The 21,120-nt window shown below is 35.0% G+C and overlaps 1 protein-coding gene across 1 annotated transcript in view; it reads right to left on the bottom strand.

Moving 5' to 3' along the window:
- The window catches only part of UNC13C (unc-13 homolog C), a 488,975-nt gene that overhangs the window by 58,145 nt on the left and 409,710 nt on the right, over positions 1–21,120 (bottom strand). Inside the window, exons 25-29 of the mRNA XM_054701637.1 lie at positions 20,506–20,594; positions 12,907–13,056; positions 7,189–7,312; positions 4,802–4,858; positions 533–613 (exon numbers count right to left, since the gene is read on the bottom strand). Coding sequence (XP_054557612.1) covers positions 533–613; positions 4,802–4,858; positions 7,189–7,312; positions 12,907–13,056; positions 20,506–20,594 — 501 coding nt within the window. The remainder of the gene's footprint in view (positions 1–532; positions 614–4,801; positions 4,859–7,188; positions 7,313–12,906; positions 13,057–20,505; positions 20,595–21,120) is intronic.

Below are 21,120 nucleotides of genomic sequence, written 5' to 3'. Positions count from 1 at the left end.
ACATATAAATAGAACATGGTATATATAAATATTGAGGAATATTTGAAAAGGAAGAACTTGTAACTTACATTTTTGGATCTGTCCACCTTCAGCCCACACTACAATAACTTTTGGTCAATCTTTGGCTATAAAAAATTGATGCACACAATACAATCTACAATGGGTTTTCAGCAGAAAATTAAATTACTATGCTTACAAAGAGAGAAAAGATTTATCTTTTAAAACCATTCCAACAAGCATAGAAGGTATAAAAAGAAATTCTGTTAACCCCAGTCCCCTAAGGCATTTGTTTAGTTGGGATTCTGGGGTACATGTATTTCTTTTAAAACATATGTTATAACACACTTTTTTCTGAGATATGCAAAGGAAGCAAGCCTAAGAGCAGAGATATGTGGGCATCATTAGGAGGTAGAATGGGCTAAATCTAACACACTTTGGGAATGTATCCATACAACAGGCTACTGTTTCCATAGGTGCTGGAGTTTACAGATACACATGGGGCTATCATACTCTGGGGGTGCTAGAACTTTACCTTGATGGTAGCCAGGACCACCTCCATTACAGCACACTGTCTTGGTGTCAGACCCTTGGCATCTTCTCGAATCATATGCTCCTATAAAACAGGTTCATGATTACTGATAAAATCACTGATCCATTTATTTAACAATTACTTTCAAACATTTCTTATTTAAGATATACTTTTCATATGAACACTTGTTTGATGATTGTGAAAAAAATGCTCATGTTCACTAAAGGAGTAGTACATTGACTCATATGTGGCTTTATTATCTATTCATCAAGACAATGTTTGTCAAAGCTTTCTTGCCTTAATTCCTTTATGCTTTATTGTACTGAGGAAGGTCAATTGTGAAAGGGATTTAAAAGGTGAATTTTAGCCTCTGTCAACTACTACTGATGTCTACTTTAAGTACGATTTCACCAATTATTCTCTTTTTTGGATTCAATTAATTCTTGGTCACTATCAGGAAGAGCCCCAAAGAATTAACTGAATTTGGCTTTGGAGATTTCAATATTTTAGAACTGATTTCCATCTTTTACAATAGATTTTTGTTCATTTGGACTGCCTCAGTCCATCATTCAAAGTTTATTTAGGAAATAATGGTAGAAAGCTGAAGAAAATAATATAGGAAATAGAAATTTGGGGAAAACATTTTTAAATTCCTGCTGTCACCACCTCCTCCCCCCCCCCCCCCCGCCCCTGCCCCACCAAACTGATATAATCTCTCCAGGGCTGCCACTGTCCAAATCAACAATATCTGACAAACATTGAGTGAGTAATGTTCTAAGTGATTGTTATATTGTCCCCACACTTAAAAAGATTTTTGTGCTCCTGGAGTTTAAATTCTAAACTTACATAGTTGCCTTTGTGTTTGTTTGGGGAAACCCACTTAGGTAGACATAGCTCTGAGCACTCATGGCTTGATGAATGGATCACTACTACTGGTCAGTATTCAAAGTTGCCTCTTTCCACAGGGCAAAGCTCCTTCTCATCAGCACATAAGGCTTGGCAAATGGAGAAGGGTCCTATTTACTGTCATTACTTCTGTGCCATGCACAAGTCACACTTGGTAGTTCATCAGTCTATTCTGGCTCTTTTCTTATTCTGTTACTTACTAAATGGCATCATTTCCTGAGGATAAATCTCTACCTATGTCTTATTTCTGCAGCCTTTTATTGCTTAGGTTGGCAATTATCACCTGCAAAGCACTCAGTATATTTTTGGTAATTGAATTGTGTTTCCTTCAGCATATCTTGTAGGGTTACTTTGCTTGAATGGAATCATAGTCCTCTAAATATTGTTGATACAAGGCATACTGCTTAATAAATCCATGATGTACTTGTGCATCTCACTGTTTCTCACTCTGACATAGGAATTTCAACTCAAATGAGTCCAACAAATATTTTAAAAATAGGAAGTACCCACTAACTGAGACTCAAAGAGCAATGAAAATCTTTGCTGAATGATAGTGGGGGAATGATTAAGGGCAAGTAAATGTAAATATATTAATAAGCCTCTCTGGTTTCCTCAGTCTTGACCAGTTTTACAATGTGGTCATATTATTTTTTTAATAGATGCTAATATTGTGGGTTTTACAGAGAAATATAATTCTTGCTAGAAATACTTAAACTAATTCAAATAAGGGAGTCTCTAAAAGAGGCAGGCAGTGAGTCACTGCCCCCAAAAATTGTGCTTATAGTAAACTCATAGTCTGGATGGTTTTAATTAATTGCTTTTGATACTGTTTTACCTGTCCATGAAGACTTAATTAATAACATTTGGCAAAAAATGCTCAAAAGCAAAATAATATAGAATATATCAAACTGTTCAATAGATTTTTGTTCAATGAATTTTCAAATTAATCACTAAATTGTAGTCAAATGCAGATAAATAAATTCTTGTTCTATTTTCTGCAATGCTTTTAAAATAAGGTAGTTAGTACTTCTAGATAAAGCCCTGTAGTTTAAAATGAAAACAAAACATTGGAGGTGACATTCTAATAAAGTAAGTGGAAACAGACTTGTAAAATTTGAAGGTCTTAATTCTGGTGAGGTTTTAATTTTTTGCATATAATTGTAAAGGTATTATGACTCTGTAATTCAAATAACTAAATGGACCAAATTAAAAAAATTAAATAATAGAAAAATATTCAGAATAGCTATTTTTTCTGATACCTACAATAACAAGATTTTAATTTAGTCCTTCAGGTTATTTTAGTATTGATGAATTACCATGTAGGACATCTTATTAATAGTTTGCTTTTAGTTTATTACAACCAAAAGAGAATTCCCTGAACTGAAGAAATGTTGGCTGAAAGAGACATAACGTGTTCTAAAGTTCATAAAATTTAGACAGGACTGAGTACACAGCGAGTTCAGGGATGTATGTGAGTTTAGCCAAGCAGCTTATGTTGCCCTCCAGATTACAGTGTTTGAGTTGGTAATGGCAACAATATTCCATGAAAGCCAATGATGTGCCACTAGACTTTGCCAAAATTCCTTACATATGTGGTTCTTTTCTACAAGATTTCAAGGTCCAAGGACCTTAGATAGAGAACAGAGGTAAGATGGGTGGTTTGTTACTGGGATTTATCCAACAAGGAAAATGCAGAGAAATAGGAAGTGGGTCCTATAGCATCATTTGAGTTATTAATCAAGCAGTGATAGAAACCAGTTATCCCAGGACTATAAAGTTTCATGTAGCAATAAATTCCCTCTTTGTTAATGTTAGTATGAATTTCTATCACTTTGAACTGACTGAATTCTAGCCGATGGAACATTAAATTCAGAAAACTGGAAGAGCTGGAGTATTTCCTAGTACCACACATGTGAGTAGATGCAGGCTAAGAGCCATTTCTTTTGTAGTGAGACACTACGCTATTTCACCTTCAGGGTTTTATATTACATACCTCAACACTACATAAATCTATTTTTCAAAGCAGGGACTAGACACCCCAGGGAAATAATGACAGGGGGAAAAATGGAGATACCAATCTGTGATCCAAAACAATAGTTTGGCAGTGACATGAACACTTTACTTTCTCTCTCGGCTTTCAACTTCATTGACCACCTGCGAGCAACAATTTTAAGTAGTGGTTATGTCTTTTTAAATGGATTATTGGCTTCTAATTTTTTTGAGGAAGGGAATAACGTAGGTGATAAAATAGGATACTGAAATTATAGGGTATCCATTTTATGTCAGCAATTACTCAGTCAAGTGGATTATCCTTCCCTGCACTGCACAGAACAATTGCAGTGATCCCTAATTCAGAGCTGACAGATGGAAGAGAAGATAAGATAGTTACCTCTGGAAGTAGAAGATCACATACTCCTCACAGGTACCACTCAAAGACAACATATATATTATTTATCCTCAACACTCCTATAAAACAAGGGTTAAATTTTTCTACATTGCACAAATGCTAAGTCTGAAGATTAAAAAGGTAAAATCCTTTGGCAATTGGCAGGTAGTTAAAGGCAGTCGAGATAGAATTTAAACAATGTTTTCTGTGTCTGAAACTCATTCCCCAGGATACACTGTAATCCCACTTTACTTATATAATGTTCTTATGTGTAGTTCTTTTATGATTAAGTGGATAATGTGGTATACATATCAATGGGATTTTTTTTTCAACTTTATAAAGAAGGAAATCCTGCCTTAGTTGTGAAGCCAAATTCCTATCCTAGATGGGCAGAACCTGAGGTTACCCTGTGCAACTCTACAGGGTTGTGAATTGCAAGTAATAATTTAGGGTAGGGCTTTTTAGTCAGCAAATTCTCAAGTATAATGAGGCAGAATATGGTGATATTATGTTTGAAAGTCTGCTTTGATGAGTTTCATATTCCCACATCAAGTTTCTTGTCTCAAAGACTTTCCCAGACTTGACTGGATTTCTATGAAGTGTTCCATTTCGCCTTCATTCATACAAAGCTACTTTATTTCATGAAAGAAAATAATGTTCTCTAATTTACTCCAAAAGCAGTCATGCTGAATGCTAAAACACAAAGTGAAAAATTTCCAGTTATCATACCAACTGGAAAAGATGAGAAATTCATGGGAAATAACTTAAAATTTAGTCCCTAAGTTTTAGTCTCATTCATCTTCAAAGCAGATTGTGAGATTACAGACATACATCTTAGTACACTTGATCTTAGCCAAAAGGCTGAGAAGCAATTACATCTTCATAGCAATGCCACGTTAGATGCCATTACTAGTAGAAGGATAGTTTCTTGAAGACCTGTCGTTAGTTCATTAATTTTCACATTTTAAAATTCTTCTTACCTTCAGTTTGGATAGTTGGCCGAGATCTTTAGCTGCAATGAAAATCATCTGGGGTCCCTAGAGACACAGGAGATCTTTAGTAAAAGTCACAATGGAAATGTGAAGAAGAGAGAATCTATTTTATTTCCCTTAGTGCATTTGTTAGTAGATTGTCAGATGCCCTTAATTGATCTATTTTACAGTTTGGGTCAATGAGAGATCTAATACTGGCAATATAGCTGTCCTTGTAAGCATCCCACTTCGGAAAGTCTTAAGCTTGAGTTTTTGAATGGGTTGCTGACAGTAGAGCCAGTTTAATGTAGAATGTGGATTAGATCAGTGACTTTCCCCAACAGCTTTCAGATCTTTAATTTTTATTTGTTAATTTTTAGCAGTGGCAACTCCCTCATCCAATTCCCCTCCCCACAAAATAAATCTGTACAAAATTTCAAGATACAGAGCTGAAGAAAGTAGAACTGCATTTCTTCCTGAAATGCTGTACATTTTACTAGGTATCTACCCTCTTAACTCCCTCAATCACAGGGTTTCCTAGAACCCCAAGTTTCTCCAAAAGTTTGAAAGACACCAGAATAAACACCTGAAGCACTACTAGAGTGAAAACCCAAAGGCCTATCTGTTGGTAAATGAGGCAGGTGAAGTATTAGATTTGGCTAAGTTAGTTAATCAGCCTAGAATTTTTCACAATAAGAAAAAGACTAATCTGGAAAAAGTCTTCATTTTTAGTGGAGAAATTAAAGACTAGAAGGCTCATGAGAGCAGCAAGTAACTCTAATATTGCGCATATTTTATCCTTAGCACATTGCTTAATACAAAGAAATTCAAAGAGCATGTACTGAATGATATAGCTTCATACCTGGAGATCCCAATGCTACAAAAGACTGAGGTAATGCTGAGCTTTCCCAGGAAGGACTTTACATCAAAAATGTCATGTACAGTATTTTGGCTACAACATGATATATACGTTCTTGAAAAACCTTATATTCTACAAAATTGTACACTAGGAATTATGGGGAAAAATAATTAGAAGTCAGCAATCTGTTACTGAGAAACTATTAGAAACAGTAAGAGAGATAGCTTGGGCAGCTAGCAGGGAACTCAGGCAGGTTGGCTGTCTCAAAGGTTTTTAAAAATGCAAAAAATAAAATTACAAACAACCTAACTAAACAACACTAAATAGAGTGCAATTGTGAACTCTATGCCCACAGGTGGACATGGGGGAAGGGAACTGGCCACATGTGCGAGTATGAAATCCTCCCACCTCTCTCTTTTTTTTTTTTAAGATAGCGATGAAAGGATCCTGCCTGTGTGTTAGCCAAGCTGAGTGCTCTTTTCATTTTTGCTTAAGTTTTCTATTATATTCTCTAACCTCTCACCTAGTAAAATTAGCATATAAATCAACCCAATCTCCAGATTGTACTGACATCATTTCCCTACTGATGACATGGTAGGTAAATGAATAAGTTGTGTGTGTGCGCTAATATATGTGATTGATTAGCTGTATATGTAAGCTTAAATGATTTATAATACATATTCATGACATTAAGCAGAACTGGAAGCATTTTATAATTTATCATCCACTGTCTGGCAGTAAATCAACAGAAACGGGTACCTCTTCCATCTAAAATACTTATAAGAAAACATTTTCTACACATGCAATTTCACTGGATAAATATGGACATAGTGTATCTGATTCATGATATCAATAAATATTTTAGTTTAGTATCTAGTTCCTCATTATTTGCATCAACTTGCCTTCCTCACTCACAGAAAATTACTCCATAACTGTTGCTTGTTAGGGTTATTGATCTTTGCTCAGCTCAGCTTAGAACATATAAACACTGAGGTACCTGGCTAGATCACATTGTCTAACTTTGCCAAGTTTTCTGATTCTTTATTTCACTGTGTATGATTCATTTAATCATGTTCTTCAAATACACTATAAGGTATCTCCTCTACGAAACTCCAAGTGGGAGGGTGAAAAAAATGTCATATGATAGTGTTGGATTTATCTTATTAAACTAAATTTTCAGAAAGAAACAACAAGGTTATTGGATCTGAAATCCATTTCTTGGTGAGTTTACAGTAAAATTAAATTAAAAAATTCTATGTGTAGACCAGATAAACCTATAAATTGAACTTTGATATCTTTTTTCAAAAGAGATGAAGTTCTGAATGTCAAGTAAATGTGAATTTGCTGCTGCAACTATTTAAAATTGATTTATATAGGAAAATGTTATTTGAATTATTATTCTTAAGACACTGAATACCAGGCATTTTTCCCCACAATGGATTTAATTGGAATTTAATCAGCATCAAATCCATTCAAGTAAGCAAAATAATTAGATGGCTTTTTGAGAGTGTTACCAAACTTTCGTTTAAATACTTACTGTTTGATCTGTCAGAGGAGGTAGAACAATTTGTTTTTCTATTTTGTTAAGAACCAGTTTCCATAGCTCTTTCAAAACTCGCTTCAGGACTGTCTTCTCACAGATTTTTGCTGAGAGACTTAATCTGAAATAAAATGTGTACTCACTATAAATCTCATATCAAGTTACCTACTTATTTTATTAATCAGAAATTTAAATTTTGTTGATACTGAGATTCAAGTAACTGAACAGGTATTATTATTCTAATGCTAAATTTCACTTACTAAAATTCACTAATAAATACATGATTTCAAAATTTGTTTCATCACACCAACACCAAACATTAGATAATTCACTATTTTGGGTATAAAACAAATTCAGAGTCTTTCCTTAAATTGTTGCCTCAATTTACATCAAATCTCCCAAAGTACAAGATTTATCACCTGCTCTCCTGACTTGTATTTACTCCATGCTCCATGTTCAGGGTGCAGCATAAGCACCTAGGAAACAAGCTTTCATCACTGCAGCCACAGGACAACACTGCAGATGATTTTACCTACGAACTGCAATTTACCAATTTTGTTTTTCAGTTCTATCAAGGTGTGATTAACATTGCTTAAGTTTAAGGTGTATGATGTAATTATTTGATGTGTGAATGTATTGCAAAATGACCACTATAAGTTTAGTTAACATTCATCAGCTTACTATGTTCTATTTTTTTCTTGCAATGAGAACCTAAAATCTATTCCCTCAGCAATGTTTTAATATAAAATACAGTATTATTAACCATAGTCACCACACTGCATACTACATCCCTAGGACTTTCTTAAAACTGAAAATCTGTATCCTCATCCATTTGATCACCCACTTCTCCCTTGACCCTATGATTCTCTGTTACTGAGGTTTTTTTTTTTTTTTTTAAGTTTCAGACTATTAATAGTCTTAAGGCATTTCTTACAAATTCTCACAATGAGATAGTAACAAAATGTCATTTATGTAACAACTTAATTTAGAAACTCTTCTGTAGCTATTTCTCATTTATTATATTCATTTTACAAATAATAAGCAGGCTTAGAGAAGTAAGGGAACTTGTCCAAGAAAGCAGAGCTAAAGAGTGAAGGCTGATAAAGTCAGACTCTATCCCTAAACCCAGTATGTCTTCCATTGCCTCAAGCTGCCCTTGATAAATGTGCTTGTATATGAAGGCCCAACAGTCTATGAAGGCAGAGCGATGCATAAATATTTACTGAATGTACCATAATATCAAACTTAACTTTTGCGGACTTTTTTTTTTAAGATTTTTTATTTATTTATACCAGAGCTGGGGTATAGGCCAGAGGTGCAGGAGGATGAGAGGATTCACTAGAGACAGAGTGGGGAGCAGAACAGCCAGACAGACTAAAAGCACTGCTGAGGGGAGCAGCGGGCGAGAAAGGAGAGGTCTGCCATGTCATGTGGGTACCTCCCTGGCTGGCTGGGAATCGAACCCACACTGCAGAGGCTGCGGACAGCTTCACAGTGCTATGCTCAAACCGCTGCACCACCAGGGAGGCCCCTTTTTTGGGGCTCTTATAATAATGTTCATCAAACCTCTTTCACAGAGGGCCAACGATTTGGCATATTTCACAGCTACCTCACTTATTCCTATAATGCAGTTAACTACTTTGTATACTTTGGAAATTATAACTTGGGTTGCAGTTCTGATAGAGACAGAACTTACAATATTTAAACATTTAAAAAATTCATGTTAATAATTACTATGCAAACCAGTATTTAAAGAGATGTGGAAGGCAGTCACAAAGGGAGAAATTTCCAAAATACATTTTCATATAAATTATTTGTCCTATAACATTCCTATATGCAAATGCATTAAAGCAACCTCCTCTGGATGAAAAGGAGAGCTGGGAACTGCTGAGGCATATCCAGGGAACAGTAGCCTTATTGGGCTGGAAACCATCTTTCAAGGGTAGTATGTCTAGCTTGCTAATGGATATTCATGCTATGGATATGAGATCGAAACCTGCAGATGTGTCAAGGTGGACTAACTGAACCTATCTTCAGAAACTCCTAGGAGAATCTGAGACACAACATATATGCCAGTGTTACAGCAGGTGTCTAATTTACATTTTTGAAAGGTTTAAGAACTGATATTGTATTTATGGTCCGCTCATGTGCTTGGCATGCTAACTAACCCTACTTGGACTGGAACTGAATGGATAGGAGTAAAGTCATTGACATATTTGTAGCTTTGCATGTTATTTCTGCCACCTAAAAATGGAGTATATAGCTTGTTTTATAGTGGTGAGGTCTCTGTAAGGGGAAAAAAAAAACACCTCTCATAAGTTATTTAGAGAGGCTGAATGCACAAAGACAAAGAGAGCCTATACATTTATATGATTTAAATGATTTCTAGGTGTATTTTCTCAAATCCACTTTGAAAACCTTCAGCCTTCTATTGTTCATTACAAATAATATAAAGGGTGGGATAAGCAACTGCTTCCTTAATTTAGTCAAACTTGTTAACACCAACTGAAAAATTTTTTGGAACTTATCTAGACTGGCTTACCACATAGCCAGTTACCGAGACTATTTTCAAAATGTCCTGTATATTAACTGACAACAGAGATTTCCTGTCATACAGTTGATCAGATTTTCATGAAATTGAATCCAGCTGTTCTCCCTCCCCCTGGAATGCCTGTCAGTGATTTCCAGAAATCCAATCTGATCTATCTGTGAAATCCCACGCCAAATTAAATTTCTACTGTATGTTTTATTATGTTTTTTTTTTTTAAATCCCTAAATGTTGGCTTCTTGAGAAAAGACTATTTCACGTAAAAACAGAAAAACACAAACCACTAACATGTGGTTTATGGTTATACATTCTGTAATAGCTCTGAGAATTTCTGCAACTCTCTATGCCTCATAGTTTCTCTTTCAAAGAAAAAGAAAGTAGGTCACTAAAACCATACACAAAATTTAAATCAAGACATATCTAAAACACATAGAAGAAAATATAGGTGGTACTGCAATGATACTGACCTTAGAGATGTGACTAAAGACTCAACTTGGACAACAAGGGAAACAAATGGGACTACATCAAACTAAAAAGCATGTGCACTATTATCAAAATGAAAACACAATCCTGTTTGGAAGAAGATAATTGCGCATCATACATATAACATGAGGTTAATATCCAAAATATACAAAGAATTCATATAACTTAGCAAAAAAAACCCAAACAACCTGATTAAAAAACAGATAGAGTCTATGTCTTCCAAAGAAGATATACAGATTGCTGATTGGCACATGAAAAAAATGTCCATCTCCTGTTAGAGAAATGCAAATCCAAACAGCAATGAGATAGCACCTCATATCTGAGGTGAGAAATGCTATTCAAAAAGACAAGAAACAGTGTTGGAGAAGACGTGGAGAGAATCCTATACACTGTTTAGTAGGATTATGCATGTGTGCAGCCATTGTGAAAAGCAGTATGGAGATTTCTTAGAAAACTGAAACTAGAAATGCCATACAATCCAGTTGTCATCCTTTCTGGGTGATAACAAAAAACACTAATTAGAAGAGATGTGTCTCTCCCCTGTTTACTGAAGCACAATTCACACTCACCAAGGACAGAAAATAACCTATATGCCCATCAACTGGCAAATACCATATTATTTCACCCATGTGATGTATAATAAATACAACTAAAATGCTAGTATATAAGACCAATTAATGGTTGCCCTAGTGGGCTAGGGAAGAAGGGCAGGGAATCAGCACGGAGGGGACAATGGTATGCTGAAGGACAGAATTGGACTCTTGGCAGTGAATTTAATGTAAGTTCATGTTGCTCGTCAGTGATGCACATCTGAAACTTGTATCAAGTTGTAATGCCATGTTACTTAATTTTTTTTTGTAAACCTATGCTATCTCAGTAAGAAAAAGACCTCAGTAGCTCTAAGTTAGATCTCTGTCACAATTTTTAATTTTTTTCTCTATTGGGGTAATACTGGTTTACAGCACAGTCCATGTAGGCGAAGAGGGTCACCCCTCACCGCCCTATCTATGCAGCTACACTGTTCCCCAAAGTTTTAAACTTACTTACTTTCCTGTCTTTAGACAGCTATTTATAATTCCATTATTAAAAATTACATATATATGATATAATAAAGGATAATTAGAGAAAATTAAGACTAAGTAAAATAAGAGCCACTTTATGTATGGCTTCCATTTTGTGGGTGGTAAAATAGATTCCTGACCCCTTGACTAGTAGCTGACACTATCAGAAGAATTTAAAACTTTGTATCACAGCTTTTCATTGCAGTATATACATACATAAATAATTTCCTTAGTTATAAATGATAAAGCCTCAAACCGCTGGTTGAAGTTCTGAAAACAGAAGGCATTCCAGTAGGAGTTTTAGGAGAGTCAGTTGCTATGTTCTTAGCCCTATCCATCATATTTGTAGCCAAATGGTGGTGACCTTGTGATTCCATTCTGTATTGTCTATAGAAAACTCACCTAATAAGATAAAATTTTCAAAAGCTATGTGGGAGATCAGGTGACAAAACTAAAAATCTACATTAAGAAGCTAAATAAATGAAGTCTTTCTGCCTTTCCTTTCCCGCTCTATCCTGCCTGTTTCTTCTTTCTTCTATACTTAACCTCCCGCTATGCTAACAAATTACCTACTCACATATCTTCCAGGTATTTCCATATAGAAAACAGAAAATAAGACCTCATTTTTCTACCAAATATTTAGATTAAACTGATAAAGTAATATTTAATTAAAATAGTAGTGATAAATATTTCTCCCTACTGATTCCTTCTTTGATATCCTTTAAGCAAATATATTATTATGTATCTTGGTCCTTTTAGTTTGCCACAACAGTAACAAATAGGATTATACACATAATCTTTAGTGCTGGTCCCTAGGTAGGCATTCAAATTGTTACTTACCTTTTTCTTCTACTTTCTACCTTTCTTTTAATATTATTCTTTTCAAAAAAGGCTTGTCTTTGGTTGCTTTGGATCAATGGTTGCCAGATGTGTACATTTTAATATATTAATATGAAAATGAGTGCGTGGACCCTACTCCAAACTTAGCCACCCAAGGCTTCAAAGAGTAGGAACTGAGTGGCATTAAACAAGCAACCTTCTAAGAATACTGTCTCAGTTGGTCATGAGGGACCCCCATTCCACCCACTTCCACCATTACAGACTGCCATTTTCATAGTCAGGGATTTTGACTTTATTTTTCATTAACTGTTTCGTGACTATAAAGTTTGATCCAGATGGGCACTCAATAAATCATTTTTTTTTAATTTTTTTAAGGGTGACTTGGGAAGCAGTCTACTTACCTGTGAGCTGATTTAATTCTAGTCATATTGTGCTTTTCTCCTCTTCAGCAGGTTTCTGATATGAAATCAGATATTCTAGACAACTTATTCTTTATGTCCAGGAAGAGACAAAACGACATGTACTGTGGGCATCACAGAATCTTAAATCTTTCCCTGCCTCAGCAGCAACCTCTTTAGTCACCAGTATTTCTTTCCTCCATCCTTTTCCTTTCCTGTACAATGTTTTTTCCCATTCATATTGAACTAAAAGTGTTTTTACATTTTAATGAATTGACATATTTTTGCAGAAGCCTTTTACATAAAGGGAAACAATTATATATTTTTTACCTCAGATGCTTTCCTGTCTTTAGACAAGAGTCAAATACTAGACAAGGAAACTTACGTTTTGTCCAGGAAGTCCATGAGAGGTCTTAATACAATCTCAGCATCCATGGCGGCACTGTTCTTATTAGATGCAGTATTTCCATTTATTCTCATTTGATTTAGTTCAAAACTCATCTGTTTTATACACTCTTCAATGATAAGCTGGAAACTGAAAATAAGGAATGTAAGTTCTGGGATTAAAAATCAAACATTTATGATTTCCTTTGCCTGTGTCTGTTTAATCCACCTTGAGGAGTTTGGTCTGTTTCAAATGGTGTGAATTCCCTTTATCTTTAGTTTTCAAACTTACTGTTCAGCTGCAATTTTTTTTTTTTGTTGGAATAAAAGCTTATTTGGAACACTTATGTATAAAGCAGATTAAAAGTAATACTATTCTGGTTAAATTAGTTAAAGTGGAGGTTCATTCAACCACCATTTTTTAGAGTGCCAGCTGAGATGTTCCTTTGTGCACTGTTTGGAGAAATGACTGATATTGAAAGAGTGTTGGCATTTGGATATATCTTGGTTTTGGGGCTCCACACCCTCTTGGCTTTCCTCCTGGCAACCCCTCAATTTTCTGCCCTCTAACCATTGAGATAGGGGTGTCAGACTTAGTAAATAAAAACACAGTGTCAAGAAAGGAGGGATTGGGGTCAAAATAAGGGGGTTGCAATTGTATGGGGAATATAAAAATAAAATTAAAAAAAAGAAAGAAAATTGAATTTCAGAGTGTGAGATAAGTATGTGTCAGGCAATATTTGGGACATTTATTCACTGTTTATCTGAAATGCAAATGTAACTGGGCATATGCTGTGTTTCCTCTGGCAACCCTCTAGTGTTGCCAGGCTATATCCTTGGATCATGCCACGTCTCCATCAAAATCACTTCCTCGTCAAGCATATCTGTCTCATGACTTTCATGCCATCTATATATCGGTGACTCCTAAATATTTATCTGCAGATTTGACTTCTTCAAATTCCAGACTATTATAAAAAATTGCCTACGTAAACTTTCTACTTAGAAAGCAGAAGTCTAGTGAGCTTTTGTCATACTCAACATCTTTTCATCATCAAACCTTTACAAAATATCCTATCCCTGAGGATCTACTGTTACTACCACAGCCCACCATTATCTTTCTCCTAAATTTTTGTGATAATTTCATAAATTGTTTCTCTGTTCAACCTCTTCAGATACCCTGTTAAAGCTTAATATTGCTTCTTCCTTACTAGTCATCTTCAATGGCTTCCAGATCCACTTACAAAAAAACTTAGAATGTATTTCATAGCCTTAATTATAGCTCAGAATAGTCTGGTTCTGGAAACCTCCCTAATCATTTCTTAGCACTCTTCCCTCTGCTTTATTGCAGTCCAGCCATAGCAGCCTTCCGGTATTCTTAATAATTCTCTGAGGAGACTCTTTTGTTATGACCACTAATATGTTTCCTTCTCTATGCAATTTTTCATGTCCCTCAAATGTTTCAGATATATGTCAAATGTCACCTCCTCAGAGAAGTCTTCCTTGAACACACAACCTGAAATGTCATTTCTATGATTCTCCATTCCTTTTCAGTTCTTTAATTTTTTTTTTTACTTGTATTCCCCATTATTTGACATAATGGATACCTTTTCATTTGTTTACTACTTTTGCCCCAAGTAGAATTTGGGTATGTAACACTGAACAACAAAAAAGTCTCTGTACATGTTCTAAAAACTTACATACTTACAACATGGCATGTTCAATAAATACCATTCTCATTTTTTTTGTATCCCCTAAACTAGTTTTGGTGGTTCTTACTGAAGCAGTGGCAAATAGAGACTTAAATAATGGAGATTATCAGCATTTCTACTTTTTTATGTAAATATAAACTGGTAAAACTGTAAAAAAAATTCCTTGTGATAACTCTTAGGATCTACCATATTCACAACTAATATATATCACCCAGCAGTACTAGTTATAGTCATCCTGTTTACATTACATCCAGCATACTTATCTCAAAACTGGAAGTTAGATGCATTTGGCTACTTCTTCAGTAATATGAAATGTGCAATCATTAATTTTTTAAAATTAAATTTCAAGTACAAATGAAATCAATACAGTATTCATCTTTTTAAAGTCTAACTTATTTCACTTAGCATAATGACTGAACCTTCATCCATATTGTTACAAATGTTAGGATTTCCTCATTTTTAATGATTGAATAATATTTCATTGTGTAAATATACCATGACTCTGTATCTGTTCATCTATTGATGGACACTTAGGTTGTTTCTATATATTGGCTATTGTAAATAATGCTGCTATAAAATGGGGTGCATACACCCTTTTGAGTTAGTGTTCTTGTTTTATTTGGATATATTCCCAGAGGTGGAATTACTGGATCATACAGTAGGTTTATTTTTAGTTTTTTGAGGAAGCACTGCAGTTTTCCAAAGTGGTCGCACCAGTTTATATTCCCACCAATTACGTATTAGGGTTACTTTTTCTACACAACCTCACCAGTATTTATCTTCTACTGTCTTTTGGATGATGGCCATTCTAAAAGATATGAGGTGATATTTGTGTTTCCATTGGCATTTCCGTAATGAACACTAATATTATGCATCTTTCCAGGTAATGGTTGGCCATTTTGGAAAAATGTTCAGGTGTTTTGCCCATTTTAAATGGGATTATCTGGTTTTTATTTTTTGCTACTGCATTATATGAGTTTTCTATATTTTCTATATTTATCCCTCATCAGATACTTGGTTTGTAAATATTTTCTTCACATTCTATAGGTTGTCTTTTCACTTTGTTGTTTCTTTTATGCAGAAGCTTTTTAGTTTCTTGTAGTCACACTTGTTTAGTTTTCATTTTGTTGCTTGTACTTAAGGCATCATACCTAGAAAATCATTGCTAACGTCCACATCAAGGCAGTTTTTACCTATGTTTTTTTGGAGTTGTACAGTTTCAGGTCATGCATTTCTAGTTAATTTTTTGGGTGGTTGTAAGGTAGGGGTAGTTTCATTTTTTTTCACATGTGAATTCCAGTTTTCCCAGCATGATTTATTGGAGAGATTGTCTGTTTCTTTAGGTATTCTAGGTTTCCTAGTTAAATATTAGTTGAACATACAATTGAATTTATTTTTCTTTTTCAGTTGGTTCTGAAATCCTGAAATCTGAGTAGAGTTTGCATGAAATTTATAAATGGCTTTGGCAGTATTGATATTTTAAGAATACTACTTTTAAGCCATGAACACTACCTTTCCATTAATTTATAACTTCCTTGAATTCTTTCCTGAATGTCTTATAATACTCAGAGTTGAGATCTTTCACTTCCTTGGCTAAGTATGTTATTGCTTCTGATGCTATTATAAATGGTATCATTTTATTTTCAGTTAATTTGTTATTAGTGTATACAAATACTACCAATTTTCTTTGTTAATTTTGCATCCTGCAACTTTACTAAATCCACTGATTAAATGTCAGGTTTTTTTTGGTGGGGTCTGTAGGATTTTTTATATATAAAATCATGCTTTCTACAAAATAAAACAATTTTACTTCTTCATTTCTTTTTCTTGCCTGATTGCGCTACAAAGGACTTATTCCAGTACTATGCGGAATAGTAGTGGTGAGAGTGAATACAGTTATGACCCTGTATTTTAGAATTTAAGTTAAATATATCATTTCTATAGATTTTGGCTTTGTTATCTAACATGGAATATCTTTGCTAGACTTTAATTATCACAACTTCAGTGTTTTTCTTGCTACTGGTCCTTTTAAACAGGTCTATAAATATGAGTCCCTAATCTTGACTATAGTCAAAGCCTGATTCAACATCTGTCATATTTGACATGTTTCCATCTTTGGCTCCTGAATTCTTGATTTTCTTTACTGTTTTAAATACCATTCTTGCCCCTTTGGACCTAGCATTTGTACTGGGTTCCTTGGTCTTTGGATCTCTGCTTGCCTTTATGGATGTGACTCATTTATAGATTCTCAGTGTATTTATTTAATGCAATGGGACATCCTCTTTCAGACTGAGGTACAAATGGTTCCAAATGCCTGACCATTTGGCTTTTACCTAGCTAAAACTGATTATGGGTTTTTGTCTGGTATTGTCATGGGAGAGGGAAGGTGGAAAAGATGAGACAGAGTGATGCTGTTTGCTTGTAGTGGGCTTACTGCTTATAGATAATTGGGGTAATAGAAAAGAGGAAAATGATGGAATTTTTGAACTAGTTGATTTTCCATGGGGTGGTCAGATCCTGCTGACTACAGTAATAATTGCCTTTGAAATAGCTATTTTTTAATACTGATTCTCAAAGCAGTCTATTGAGTTGGAGACTAGACTGAGCAGAACTTATATTTCTATTACCAAAAAATGTGCAAATAGGTTCTTAGAACAAACGGATAAAGTAAATGTCCTCAGAAGCCAGTTGTGTGCATGTGAATGACATATGTAAAGGTATGTAAGTATCTAAAAAATAATGATATTCTACCTAATTCTTAGTAAACCAGTACCTAAATTTCACCTAAAAATCATTTGTGTCTACCCAAATTTTTTCTTTCTTTCTTTTTTTTTCGTTGAAAAATTCTTTAGAAACCAGTCACAGAAGAAGTCCTAACAAAGTATTCTGAGTTCACTGTTTACTTAATCTAGTTAGCTACCAATAACAAAAGAATGTAGTAAACTAAAGACCAAAACAAACACCAGTAAAATATGTGTACAGCAGATTTTGAAAATTTTGAAAGCTTGAAAAATCTAAAAGCATCTCTAAGGTGGGTGCCCTGAGAGTATGGCAGGAACTCGGAAGCAGGGACAGCATGTTCAGTTTGACTCTGTCCTGGATTTACTGTATAATCCCACCACATTTAACTGCAGGTTTTAATAACACCACTGTAAGGATTTTTTTTTTTAGTGGTTCATTATATACATAATTTTAAGCTCCATTTGTTAATTTAGACTGTAAGAATGGTATATTCAGACTGAAAGGATCACAGTGATCATTATGAACTTTCTACCTACCGTGTATATGTTATAGACATTTCTGGTAGTCTAGGATATAAATCCATAGCAACAAGGATACAATAATTATCCTTTTTTAAAAGGAAAGCATGCCATGTAAGCTATTTATTCCAATAACAGTAGCCCTATTTGTACAAAATAATTTAATTTTTCCTACGTTAAAAAAAAAAAAAACAAGATAGATAATGAGTGACCAGGAGTTTCAATGTCTAGGTTAAAATAGCTGGGTTTGAACAAATAAAGTACTTCAAGTTTGCTCCTAGGAGGGCTACTCCTTGTTTCATAATGTATTTATTCAGACTTTTTCAACATAATTCATATTTTAGCTTTACTGACCTGAATATTCTCTTGCAAACTAAACAAAATGCAGTTGCTCATAAGGATGATGTGGACATAATACACAGAGTAATCTTAGAATGCTTTTTCTATTTACATTCTAGTTTCTATTTTGTTTAGTTTTCTTATTTCCCATGAAATAAGAAACTTTGCTAAATAATTTCTATTTTTGCCTTCCTAGCTGAAGGCAATAGTTTTTCTGCTAAGCACATATTAATTCACCACTAGACTAAACAGAGGTAAGCCTAAGATGGTTGACCACAGGTCCCATTGCTAAATGACAGCCCATGTCAGAGCCAATCAGTCTCCAAATCTCTGGGACCATGTCTGCCTTTCCTACTTCAGGTAAATAGAAACTTCAAGCTGTTTGTTAGTATCTAGACCAAGTAACCTGTATCACCCCAGTCAGCAAACAGAAAGCAAAGTGACAACCATAAGCTCTATTTAGCAAGGCTGCATCTGGCTTAGCTTATGACCCATGAAGGTGGGCTACATAAAAGCAAATGAGCACACCTGTGATATTGAAGAGAAGGCCCAGTTTGGGACTTTGCTTTACTTTACCTCATTCCTATAGATGATGGGGGGAGGAAATGATGCTTTCACTGTTTCTTTAGCTCTTGACATAAGTAACCATTAAATGTTTAAGCACGTACCTTTTGAAAATGTAGTAAGTTATGAGTGGGGTTCAGAGACATAGCTATCCCTTGCTAGTAGAGTATTTTTGAAGCTTTGAGAACTGAATACAGTTAAAAATAAGTCATATAAAGCAAATTTTATATGAAATTAAGAGACTCTTCAAAATGTTTACTTTCCTATCTATTTTTTTAGGTTATTTATTTATATAAATATTTTACATTTTTCATTTTTGCACAATGTATGCATTTTCTTCTTGGTTGTAGTCCCCATTCAATTCCTACCACCCTTGTTTGGAACCTACTCCCCCCCAACCCTTAGTGTGTCTCTGGTTTATAATTGCTTGTTGATTTTGATTTTTACTGTATTATAATTGGTCTTTTTCCTGGTGAGGACCAGGAAGCACTAATTACAATTGCAGCACTATTTACAATAGGTGAGGCAGGGAAACAACCCAAATGCCCCAAAACAGATGACTGGATCAAGAAGATGTGGTACATATACACAATGGAATATTACTCAGCAATCAAAAAAAGATAAACTCATGCAATTTGCAGCAACATGGATGGCGCTGGAAGGGATCATACTCAGTGAAATAAGCCAGAAAAAAAGAAAAAATACTGATGGTCTTACTCATAGCAGGAATTTAGAAAACCTAACTATTTTCCTATCTATTTTAACATCTGATGATGAGATGGCTTTTCTCTGTAGGATCAAGATGATGTTCATCTAAGATGCACTTCTCTTTAGAGCCACATTATTATTATTTTTTTTTTAATTTGGAAAAATGTCACTAGTTTCCCATGGGGTAATTGCATTACGATTCCCACCCACTAAAATCTGGAATCTTGATTTGACTCAGTTAAGAGTTTGAAAGCAATTATTTAGCAGTATAACTGCATTATATGTATGGCATGAATGCAACTTGTGCTACTTACTTATGTAAAGCTTTCACCCCCCACCCTTTCCTTTCGCCATTCTTTCAATAGTCAATTGATAAGCTCTAAACACCAAAATTATAAATAGGGGGCCTCCCTGGTGGCGCAGCAGGGTAAGCGCAGCGCCATGAGGCTGTCCGCAGCCTCTGCAGTGTGGGTTGATTCCCGGCGGGTGAGGGAGATGCCCACATGGCTCGGCAGACCTGTCCCGTCTTGCCTGCGGCTCCCCTCGGCAGTGTGTTTTGGTCTGACTGCCTGTTCTGTTCCCCGCTCTGTCCTCTGTCACTGGTGAACCTCTCACTCTGGCCTGTACCCCTGTTCTTGTGTAAATAAATCTTGTTTTTTTTTTTAAAAAAAAAAAAAACCAAAGTTATAAATAGGAATGAGATATGGTTTCTCACGTTATGAGCATGTGAAGTGAGGGAAACAGGCAAGTAACCAGAACTCAGAAAACAATGTTTTGAGTGCTATCCAATAAGGATACACAGTTCTGGGAAGCACATAGCCAGACATCACTATTTGACAATGGAGTCAGGAAAAACTGTTCAGAGGAGATGATGCTTAGATTAAGTCATGAAGTCAAGTGGATTTAGCAGTATGAGGAATAGACGGCATTAAAGGCATGGCTATTATTAACTGAAATCAAATTCATCTGGATAATAACTATTATCTACTTAATCATAGTTTAACTATTCAGACCACTTACCTTTCACCATAAGTGATGCTGAGCTCATCCAGAACCCCATTGAGTTTAACTTGAAGCTCTTTGAGAACAGCGCTAGCTTCAGGATCTAACTGCAAAGAGAACAACAGCAGCATCACTTTTGTATTCGGAAAAAGCAGGTCTTTGTTTTTCTTAAAAGCATTTTGCTCGCGATAAGGTAAATGTCAAACAGCACACATGTGCTGCTTTCTTTCCTTTCACCTTTCCTTAAATGCAATATTTAGGAAATTTTAAAGAAACCAGAGTTCTATATGAAGCAAATCCACTGAAATGCATTGCATGCATACAAGTAAGAGCTCGATCAGCAAAGCTTTTGTTGATTATAGCAATGGGATGCAAGGCATGAGGAAATAACCTCCAGAACATGGTAACTTCATACCCTAGAAAACCTGTTGTATATTAAATATACATGTTGCCTCAAATAAACCTCAATCTTTATTATTCCTATAAATCACTAGGCCCGTTATAGTAAAAAGATTACATATTATGTATTGCATTATGAGTCACTTGAAGTTGTTTTCATAGTTCGCCAAGTAATAGGATAAACACATTATTTAAAAGCTCCAATGTGTCTATAGAGGTGATAGGCCCAACTTC

This window comes from Talpa occidentalis, unplaced genomic scaffold (genome assembly GCF_014898055.3).
Source record: "Talpa occidentalis isolate TD23 unplaced genomic scaffold, MPIMG_talOcc4v2.1 talOcc4.11, whole genome shotgun sequence".
Classification (NCBI taxonomy): Eukaryota; Metazoa; Chordata; class Mammalia; order Eulipotyphla; family Talpidae; genus Talpa; species Talpa occidentalis.
The sequence above is the reverse complement of the archived record's forward strand: the minus strand, read 5'-3'. Positions and strand labels throughout refer to the sequence as shown.